The sequence below is a fragment of the Triticum dicoccoides genome, chromosome 3B (assembly GCF_002162155.2).
Source record: "Triticum dicoccoides isolate Atlit2015 ecotype Zavitan chromosome 3B, WEW_v2.0, whole genome shotgun sequence".
NCBI classification, from domain to species: domain Eukaryota; kingdom Viridiplantae; phylum Streptophyta; class Magnoliopsida; order Poales; family Poaceae; genus Triticum; species Triticum dicoccoides.
The window spans coordinates 49,936,079-49,947,062 of NC_041385.1; the positions used below are offsets into that span (position 1 = coordinate 49,936,079).

Genomic DNA, 10,984 nt, shown 5'->3' on the forward strand with positions numbered 1-10,984 from the left:
AAGCCAACCCCTCCCTTAAGGTAATCTCCTCCGATCCCCTCGTTTTCATCCATAGGAATTGTCACATTTGCTCAAATCTTGCTAGTTTGGGGAAACCCTAGATTTTGATAGGATTTGGAAATTTGTGTTGAATGATGTTATATTTCTTTGCTAATTTGGGTTGTTTAGGCTTCCATAGTATGCTAGGGTTAGGGTTATGTGTGTTTGATGTTGGTGTTAGGGTTATGTTGGTGTTAGGGTTGTGGTTATTGTTATGTGGGGGTTAGGGTTATTAATTCATATATATGTTAGGGCATATGTGTGCAAATTACCTGCTCAGGCGTAATCGTGTCCAACTCGGCAATGTACTTTTGGTACATGAGATTGACATCGTTCGTCATCTCGAAAACGATATCCCACTTGTAAGCCCACGTGGGGCGCCGTAATTCGTCATGTTCATCTGCATACCAAGGATCAAACCTGACGCTCTTCGGCCGTCCAACAGGCAGATGCTCCCAGCTCCATACAGAAAGTAGAAGCAGATTACCACCAATGCCTGCACTAGGTGTGATCCTGCAACACGCATCATCCAGCTACATATGAAAGAAAAACAATGTTAACTTGACAGCAAGCTTGCATTGCTAATGAATAAATGAGTTGATCACAAAACAGACCAACTACCTGTCGGTACAAGTAGGCAAGAGTCGCTGAACCCCAGCTCCATTTGCTATCGAAGACGGTCAACGCCTTCAGCCACATCCATGGAGCGTTTTTGCCAGTGGAGTCAGGAAACAAAGTCCTCAACACAATGTACCACATATACACACGAGCATGTGTCTGGATCACATCATCAGTTGCATCCGGAGGGCACGTCGCAAAGTTATTTTGAATCCACGTGAAAGCAGCTCCGGCTGCCTTCCTTTCCCTCTTCTTCTTCTCTTCTCCCTCCTCTACATCATCCTCAGCCTCGGTAGGAGCCATACCGATAATAGCAATCATCTGCTCGCGCCACCCATCAGAATCGGTGCTCATACATAGAGGCCTCCCGTCGATAGCAAGACCGGTGATCAACGAGACATCCTCGAGCGTCACGGTCATCTCCCCGGTCCGAAGATGGAAACTGTGGGTCTCTGGCCTCCACCGATCAACAAGAGCGGACACCAGTGGAGCGTTCAGATTCGGCGTGGACCGGCTGACCAACAGAATCCACGGGAGTAGTCCTGCCTGCTTGATGTACGGTGTGTACTGCTCATCGTAAGGCATGGCAGGACCAGAGACCCCGTGATACCGAATCTTCAGAGGTTCAAGCTTCTGCAAAAAACAAGTAATGACAAATCTTAGGGCATGTAAATTTCAACTAAAGGCAAATTTGCAAAATATTTAGATTACTCATTATTACCTTATCCTTCTCGCGCATCATGTAGGCCCGGTGTTGCACGTCGTAGACATCGTCCAGAAGCCAAACCATCCTTACAATTTCAAACAATAAACATATAAAAGTTCATCTTCATCTCAAATAAACTAAACAAAAATAGGCATCTTATATATATCTAAAAAAACTAAACAATCTAGGGTTTCAACAACAAGAATCATATATTGTGAACTAATAAATAACACTACGGTACTACCAATATGAATACACATCCTAAATCGAGCAAACCAAACAAATCAAGGGTTCCATCAAATCATGGACAAATCTCTAGAATGGCAACAAATTTACGGAGCAAAAGAAAGAGAAGGGAAGAGTTTACCTAGTAGGATGGATTGGGGATCGAATCCACGGATCAAATCTTCAGATCTGAGAGGGATGTGGGGGGATTAGATGGGGGCGCCGCCGCCGCCGCTGCTCTCTGTACAGAGAGCGGAGAGATGAAGAACTGCCTGGTCGGGCTGGGGCGGCCGCGCTTAAGTCACTGTGCAGCGCCCAAGGGCTAGGCGCTGCACGTCAAAGTGTGGCGCCTAGCTCTTAGGCGCTGCACATGTGCGTGTGGGGCCGCAACTGGATCAGGGCTGCCACGCTGGCAGGATGTGCGACGCCTAAGGGGAAGGCGCTGCACAGTAGGGTGTGGTGCCCAGATGTCGGGCGCCACACCAAAGGGTCAGCAGAGTGAATTTTTTTCCTGAACATGTCAGTTTGTGATTTGATTTCTGCCTCAGGTCAAATCTGTGATTTCTGCCGCGTAAGAGCATCTCCAACAGCCGCGTCAGAAGACGTGCACGCAGTAAACTGGTTTTTTAGCGCGCCTGGTTCGTTTTTGCGCGCTCCAGCGGTGGCGGCAAATTAGCGCGCATGGAAAGCGGTTGCGCGCGCGTGGGAGAAAGCGGCAGTTCGCGCGGTAGATTTAGCGTGCCGCTTCGCCACGCGCTTCACCACACTGCCACGCGGACTTCCCCTCGCTACCTCGCCGCTTCCAGTGCGCCGTCACCACCGCGCCACCATGCCGCCGCGCCGCCGGGGATCTTTGGGGTACCGCGGCGTCCGCGAGCGCCCTAACGGCTAGTACTCCGCCGAGATCCGGTCCGGCGACGTCCGGCTCGGCCTCGGCTCATTCCGGACCGTGCACGAGGCGCCCAGCGCGTACGACGCGGCGGCTTGACACTTGGAGAGGCCCCCGTCGCAGATGAACTTCCCGGACGTCTACACGCGCGAGCAGGCGCAGCGCGTCGTCCCTCCGCCCCGTCTGATCACGGACCAGGACCGTGCGGACCACATTCGACTGCAGCGCCGCCTCCTCGTCGCCGAGGAGGACGAGCGAGCCACGGTGGAGTGGCGTCGGCGCCACCCGGAGGACGTCGCCGCCGAGAACGCCTTCTGGGCGGAGAGGACGGCAAGGCGCCGCGCGGAGCGTGCCGACAGGCGCTGGCGCAAGGCACTGGCCTTATCATAGTGCGATATCGCCGAGGCAGGCGGGACGTCGATCTTCTCCCCTAACAATGACCGTTGGGATGACATGTGGCTCGATACCTCGGACAACACCACCGAGGATGATGATGATGATGGTGATGATGATGACGGCTAGGAGTAGGTTCCGTAGTTTTATCAAGTTGCACCGTAGTTTTTCTATCTAGTTGCACCGTAGTTCTATCTATCTATGCTTAAGGAACTATGTAAAATATTTTTGTATCTTTTTTATCTATGCTATGAACTATGTATCGTCTTTTATCTATGAACAAAATTATCGAAAAAAATGTTTGTGCGAGCGCGCGCTGCATTTTAGCCCCCCTGCTTGAGCCAGCATTGGCGCCGCGCCAAACCTGGCGATGGGCGCGCCGTAAACCAGATTTTAGCGCGCCACGCGTTTGGCGCCTGTTGGAGATGCTCTAAGTATAGGGGAGTTATCTGAAATGCTCGTGTGCCATGTGACTTGAACCTCCATTTCTTCAGCTGGATATATACTTGTCTTGGTGGTTAGCTCCTCATCACTTGGTGACCTCCATTGCTGTGACAGGACTTGCTTGTCTGAGTAGCCATGGGGGAGGTTGGTGCTGCAGACATGATCTACACCCAGGATGGCACCGTGGACTTCAAGGGCAACCCGGCCATCAAGAAGAGCACCGGCAACTGGCGCGCCTGCCCCTACATCCTCGGTACGCACATACACACGACACCATTGTTCGTGTTGCTCTGCTTCTCTTCTTGCTGGTGTTCATGGCGTCAAGGTGTTTGATCGGTTGCATGCAGCGAACGAGTGCTGCGAGCGGCTGGCCTACTACGGCATGAGCACCAACCTCGTCAACTTCATGACGGACAAAATGGGCATGACCTACACCGCCGCCGCCAACGCCAACACCAACTGGGGTGGCACCTGCTACGCCACCACCCTCATCGGCGCCTTCCTCGCCGACGCCTACCTCGGCCGCTTCCGGACCATCGCCTCCTTCGTGATCATCTACATCATCGTAAGACCATCGATCGGCCGTCGTGTTCTCTTCTTCTTTGATTTCTTTCTTTGTAACCACGGATGATTTTAGGGGCTGGGGCTTCTGACGATGTCGGCGTCCGTGAAAGGGCTGGTGCCGACGTGCGCGGCGAAGGGAGTGTGCGAGCCGACGGCGGGGCAGACGGCGGCGGTCTTCGTGGGTCTGTACCTGGTCGCGCTGGGCACGGGCGGGATCAAGCCCTGCGTGTCCTCATTCGGGGCGGACCAGTTCGACGAGCACGACGACGGCGAGCGCCGGAGCAAGAGGCAGAGCTCCTTCTTCAACTGGTTCTACTTCTCCATCAACATCGGCGCGCTGGTGGCCTCGTCCGTGCTCGTGTACGTGCAGGAGCGCTTCGGCTGGGGCTGGGGCTTCGGCATACCCGCGGTCGTCATGCTCATCGCCGTCGGCAGCTTCTTCGTTGGCACGCCGCTCTACCGCCACCAGCGCGCCCGCGGCAGCCCGCTCACCCGCATCGCGCAGGTGCTCGTCGCGGCCACGCGCAAGTGGAGCGTAGCCGTCTCCGTCGACGCGTCGGCGCTGTACGAGAGGCCGGACAGGGAGTCCGGCAAGATGGAGCACACCGAGCAGTTCAGGTTCCTCGACAAGGCGGCGGTGGAGACGCCGGCCAACAGGGCAGCGGGCGCATCGTCTGCGTGGCGGCTGTGCACGGTGACTCAGGTGGAGGAACTCAAGAGCGTGATCCGGCTGCTGCCCGTCTGGGCGAGCGGCATCGTGTTCGCGACGGTGTACGGGCAGTCGACCACCATGTTCGTGCTGCACGGCAACACCCTAGACGCCTCCATGGGGCCGCACTTCTCCATCCCCTCCGCCTCGCTCACCATCTTCGACACCCTCAGCGTCATCGCCTGGGTGCCCGTCTACGACCGCCTCCTCGTCCCGGCCGCCCGCTCCGTCACCGGTCACCCGCGCGGCTTGTAAGACAATAAGTTTTGGGGGAACCAGCACAACCCTCTAGGGGTGGCTTATCTCATTATATATAATGGATGTGTTACAATACGTACAATATACGTACATAAGTACAGAAGTTATACATAGTCTAACACCCTCCCTCAATCTTAGCCACTTTCTAAAGAACTGAGAAGGGTAAGATTGCGCCTACAAGCCTCAAACTGTGGCAGAGGTAAAGGCTTAGTGAAGATGTCTGCAAGTTGATCCTTAGATGAGATAAACTTGATCAGGAGTTGCTTCTGTGATACACGTTCCCGTACAAAGTGATAGTCAACTTCAATGTGTTTCGTTCGGGCATGAAATACTGGATTTGCAGAAAGGTATGTAGCACCGATGTTATCACACCAAAGAATAGGAGGCTGTGGTTGAGACAAACCCAACTCCTGAAGCAAAGACTGCACCCAAATAATCTCTGCAGTAGCATTAGCCACAGCCTTGTACTCAGCTTCAGTACTGCTACGTGACACAGTAGCCTGTTTCCGAGCACTCCAGGCGATCAAATTAGGGCCAAAGAATACTGCATAACCCCCCGTGGATCGCCTGTCATCTGGGCTACCAGCCCAATCTGCATCAGAGAAGGCCGAAAGGAACCGAGAGGAAGTCGGCCGAATATGCATACCAAATGTCAGGGTGAACTGAACATAACGAAGAATGCGTTTAACAGCAGCCCAATGAGTATCTCTGGGAGCCCGAAGATACTGACAAACCCTGTTAACAGCATAAGAGATATCTGGTCTCGTGATCGTCAAGTACTGAAGTCCACCAACAATGCTCCTGTACTCTGTGGCATCCGCAGGAGACAAAAGCTCACCATCAACAGCTGTTATCTTGTCGGTAGACGACATGGGTGTGGTGGTCGGTTTGCACTTCAGCATGCCCGCTCTTTGTAACAACTCCAAGGAGTACTTCTTCTGCGTAAGGACAAGACCAGTAGCACGAGAAGTGACCTCCACTCCAAGAAAGTAGTGAAGCTTCCCAAGATCTTTGACCGCAAAATCAGCACCAAGAGAGCAGACAAGAGCATCAGCAGCATACTGAGAAGAGCTGACAAGGATAATATCATCGACATATACCAAAAGATACATAGTGACTTCTGGCTTCTGTAGAAGAAATAATGAAGTGTCAGCAGTGGACGGCACAAACCCATGAGCACGAAGGGCAGAGGCAAGGCGGGCATGCCAGGCACGAGGAGCTTGCTTCAAACCATATAGTGCTTTGGAGAGACGACAGATATAGTCAGGACGTTCAGGATCAGAGAAACCAGGTGGCTGTTTCATATAAACCTCTTCCTCCAAAAATCCATGTAGAAAAGCATTCTGCACATCAAGTTGACGAAGTGACCAACCACGAGAAACAGCAATGGAGAGAAGAAGCCGAATAGTGGTAGGCTTGACGACAGGACTGAAGGTGTCCTCATAGTCAAGACCATGGCGCTGCCGAAAACCGCGAGCAACAAGTCGCGCTTTGTAACGCTCAATAGATCCATCAGAATGCTTCTTCACTTTGAATACCCATTTTGAGTCAATAACATTTACCCGTGGTGGTGGAGGAACGAGAGTCCATGTCTTGTTATGAAGGAGAGCATGAAACTCCTGCTCCATAGCCTCTCGCCAATGTGGAATGCGCAGGGCAGCCTGATATGAGCGAGGCTCAAAAGATGGATCCGCAACAGCAGCAGCTAAACAAGCAGCCAACCAAGCAACTGTACCATCCTTACGTTCCTTAGGTTTGAAAATGCCACTGCGACTGCGTGTATGTGGTCGGGACATAGGAACCACCGAGGTCGACGGAGCAGCCTGCAACGGGCTGGAGGACGGCGATGTTGACGAGTCAGCCGGTGACGAGGAGCCAGACACAGTAGCCTCGGGCTCGGTCGGCGAAGAAGGCCGGCCCACCGGCGAAACCGGCAGAGCAGACGAAGTAGCTGGCGACGCCGGCGTCACAGACCGGGCCGATGGCGAGCCCGGCATAGTGGGCCGTGGCGCGGCCGGTGTCGCGGGCCGATCCGCGGATGAAGGCGACGTGAGGACGGCGTCGCGGACCCGAGCTGCAGGCGAAGACGGCGTGACGGGCCGAGCCGCGGGCGAAGACGGCGTGACAGGCCGAGCCGCTGAAGACTCGGCGGCCACTGGCGAAGAGGGCCGAGCCGCTGGAGACTCGGCGGTCGCTGGCGTAGCGGACCGAGCAGTGGAGATGCTCGACGCGACGGGCTCTTCGGGTGACCATGCATGGGCACGCGAATCGATGCCATGCAACATAGGGCGATCGACGTGCCCATCAGAAGGCGGCGATGATGATGGTGAATCCTCCAACAGCTCCAAACGAGCCCCACGTCCGGTTCCTGCACCATGGTTAGGTAACAGCAAAGGAGAGTATGCAACATCATCAAATTGGTCAGAAGCAACAGAGGATGAATGCAGAGATGGTGGTTCGACAGTGGACACAGGAAGTTTGGCAAAGGGAAAAACATGCTCATCAAACACGACGTCCCGAGATATATAGAGACGATTAGTGGGAACATGAATACATTTGTAACCTTTATGAAGAGAGCTATAGCCAAGAAAAACACACTTCTTAGAACGAAACTCAAGCTTGCGCTTATTATATGGACGAAGATGCGGCCAGCAAGCACACCCAAATACCTTGAAAAAGGTATAATCAGGTTGTTCATTAAGGAGAACCTCAATGGGAGTCTTCATGTTTAAAACACGAGTGGGAGTACGGTTGATGAGAAAGCATGCAGTGGTGAAAGCATCACTCCAAAACCGAAACGGAACAGATGCATGGGCCAAAAGAGTAAGACCAGCTTCAACAATATGATGATGCTTACGTTCGACTGAACCATTCTGCTGATGTGTATGTGGACATGCTAAACGATGAGCTATCCCAAGCGACTGAAAGAAGGAGTTGAGGTTGCGATACTCGCCCCCCCAGTCCGACTGGACATGAACAATTTTGTGCTTGAGAAGACGTTCAACATGTTTTTGAAACTGAACAAAAATATCAAACACATCAGATTTGCGTTTAATAAGGTAAAGCCAGGTAAAGCGACTATAAGCATCAACGAAACTGATATAGTAATTATGACCACTGACAGAAGTCTGAGCAGGACCCCATACATCTGAAAACACAAGTTCTAAAGGATGTTTCACCTCACGACTGGACTCTGAAAAAGGAAGTTGATGACTCTTCCCTTGCTGGCAAGCATCACACACTGCTACATCTTTATTACTAGACAAACTAGGAAGCTCATGACGACGCAAAATATGACGGACAATAGGTGTGGCCGGGTGACCAAGACGAGCATGCCACTGTGACGGAGAGACCCGAACTCCACTGAAAACACGGGCGACGCCAGGATGCTCCAGACGGTAGAGGCCCTGGCACAACCGCCCACTAAGAAAAATGTCCTTCGTGCCCCGATCCTTAATAAAAAGATCAAAAGGGTGAAATTCACAAAGCACATTATTATCACGTGTGAGTTTAGGAACTGAAAGAAGATTACGGGTCACAGATGGAACTCGAAGAACATTGCGAAGCTGAAGACTCCTATTGGCATGTCTAGTGAGAAGAGATGCTTGACCAATATGAGAGATGTGCATACCTGCTCCATTGGCGGTGTGGATCTTGTCGGAGCCATGATAGGGTTCACGAGTGTGAAGCTTCCCCATCTCGCTGGTCAGATGCTCTGTCGCCCCAGAGTCCATGTACCAGTGTGGATCGATGGAGTAGGACTGAGTGTGTCCCTGTTGCTTCTGCGGCGCGGGACGATCAGCCATGGCGACCTGACGGGCATTGTTGCGTGTATCTTTGCCGTCATTGCCAAGACCAAAGAAGCTTCGCTGGAAGCGCTTATGACACTTGGAGGCCCAGTGCCCATCGCGGCCACAAAGCTGGCACACACGTGGACCGCCAGCCCCTGGTAAGGTCGCAGTAGGTGGGGGGGCCGAGGCGGGCGACGGTGGCAGCCCCAAGGGAGACCGGGGTGATGAAGAAGAGCGGCCACCCTTGGTGGCGGCGTTGGCCGAGAGGGAGCCAGTGCCCCTGGAGCGGCGTGTCTCGACCCGTTGCTCAGTGAGAAGGAGCCGAGAGAAAACCTCGTGTGCCAGCATGGGTGTTGAGTTGCCCCGCTCGTTGATGATCTCGACTAAGGCATCATACTCCTCATCAAGACCATTGACAATAAACGAGTTGAACTCGGAGTCGATGAGGGGCTGTCCAATGGAGGCCAATGTGTCGGCGAGGCCCTTGACCTTGTTGTAGAACTCAGTGGCAGTGGAGTCAAGCTTCTGACACTCTCCAAGCTGACGACGGAGTGCAGAGACACGAGCCTGGGACTGCGCTGCAAAGGTTCGCTCAAGGATGGTCCAGGCCTCATGAGACGTCTTCGCGAAGACAACAAGTCCAGCAACTGCTGGCGAGAGCGACCCCTGGATGGAGGAGAGGTTCGCCTGGTCCTGCCCCGTCCAGACGCGATGGGCCGGATTGTAGACCGAACCGTGCACGCTGTCTACCAGTGCGGGTGGGCAGGGAAGCGATCCGTCGACGTAGCCTAGCAGGTAGTGACTCCCCAAGAGCGGGAGAACCTGCGCACGCCAGAAGATGTAGTTGTCGGCGTAGAGCTTGATGGTGATGAGATGACCGAAGTGAAACGGCGGCGGCGAAGACGATCCCATCGAGGGGGCTGCCTGGGGTGCAAACACCATGGAGGCAGCCGGAGGCACCGAAGCCGATGCGGGAGGAGGCGGGACCGCAGCCAGGGCGGACGCCGCAAAGCTCGCGGCCGGGTCGGACGCCGTAAGGCCCGCGGCCGGGGCGGACGCCGCCAACCCCACCAGCGGGGCGGTGTGATCCGCTTGCGGCAGGAGCGGCGGGACGACGCCCGCGGAGTCCGCAGCGGACGGCGGCGCCGCAGTGTGGACCACGAGGTCGCGCCCAAGCGAGGGCGCCGGCGGCGTGGAGTACACGGAGCCGATGCTCCTGGTCCCGATCGGAGCCGGAACGGCGACGACATCGAGCGGGAGGTTGAGCAGAGCCGCAAGAGAGGCCGGGAGGAACCCCGCAGCAGTGGAACCGGTGGTGGCGGCGCTCGACATGGCGGCGGTGAAGGCGGCGGCGGCTGCGGCGGCGGTGCGGGTATTAGGGTTTGGAAGCGGAAGCGATCGTAACCTAGCGTGATACCATGTAAGACAATAAGTTTTGGGGGAACCAGCACAACCCTCTAGGGGTGGCTTATCTCATTATATATAATGGATGTGTTACAATACGTACAATATACGTACATAAGTACAGAAGCTATACATAGTCTAACACGGCTTCACCCAGCTCCAGCGCATGGGCATCGGCCTCGTCGTCTACATGTTCTCCATGGTCGCCGCCGGTGTGCTCGAGCTCGTGCGCCTCCGCGTCATCGCTCGGCACGGGCTGTATGGGGAGCACGACGTCGTGCCCATCTCCATCTTCTGGCAGGTGCCGCAGTACTTCATCGTCGGCGCTGCCGAGGTGTTCGTTTTCGTGGGGCAGCTCGAGTTCTTCTATGACCAGGCCCCCGACGCCATGAAGAGCATGTGCACGGCGCTGTCGCTGACGACGGTGGCGCTGGGGAACTACGTGAGCACGCTGCTGGTGACGGTGGTTGCCAAGGTGACGACGAGGGGTGGTAAGGAAGGGTGGATCCCCGACAAGAACCTCAACGTCGGCCGCCTCGACTATTTCTTCTGGCTGATGACTGTGCTCAGCGTCGCCAACTTCGCCGTCTACTTGCCCATCGCCAACTGGTACACCTACAAGAAGAACGCCAATGAAGGAGGTGACGATTCGCATGATCAGTGAGTGATCGACATGAATGTGCGTGTTTAGAATCAGAAGACAGAACAGATTGCTGGAACCTGGAAACAAGAATCGGTTAGGGGAGAAAATGGTACTCCCTCCCATCAAGTTGTACCAAAACCAGCGACAATTAATATGTATCGGAGGGAGCATCATTTGTTTATTTAAATGATGTTTGTTGACTCTATTCTTTTTGAAAGATTTAGCAGGAAAATGTGTTGAAATGTCATGTTTAGTTTGGTATTGAATAATTGAAATGAGAGTTGAAAAACACCATGACAGG

At 54.2% G+C, this 10,984-nt stretch overlaps 1 protein-coding gene across 1 annotated transcript; it reads left to right on the forward strand.

Annotated features, from left to right (window-relative positions):
* The first annotated feature begins 3,473 nt into the window (after positions 1 to 3,473).
* On the forward strand, positions 3,474 to 10,704 carry LOC119279233 (protein NRT1/ PTR FAMILY 8.2-like). The gene is made up of 5 exons (XM_037560550.1): positions 3,474 to 3,567; positions 3,662 to 3,879; positions 3,952 to 4,838; positions 4,942 to 4,948; positions 10,198 to 10,704. The coding sequence occupies exons 1-5, from the start codon at positions 3,474 to 3,476 to the stop codon at positions 10,702 to 10,704; spliced, it is 1,713 nt and encodes a 570-aa protein (XP_037416447.1).
* The last annotated feature ends 280 nt before the right edge of the window (positions 10,705 to 10,984 follow it).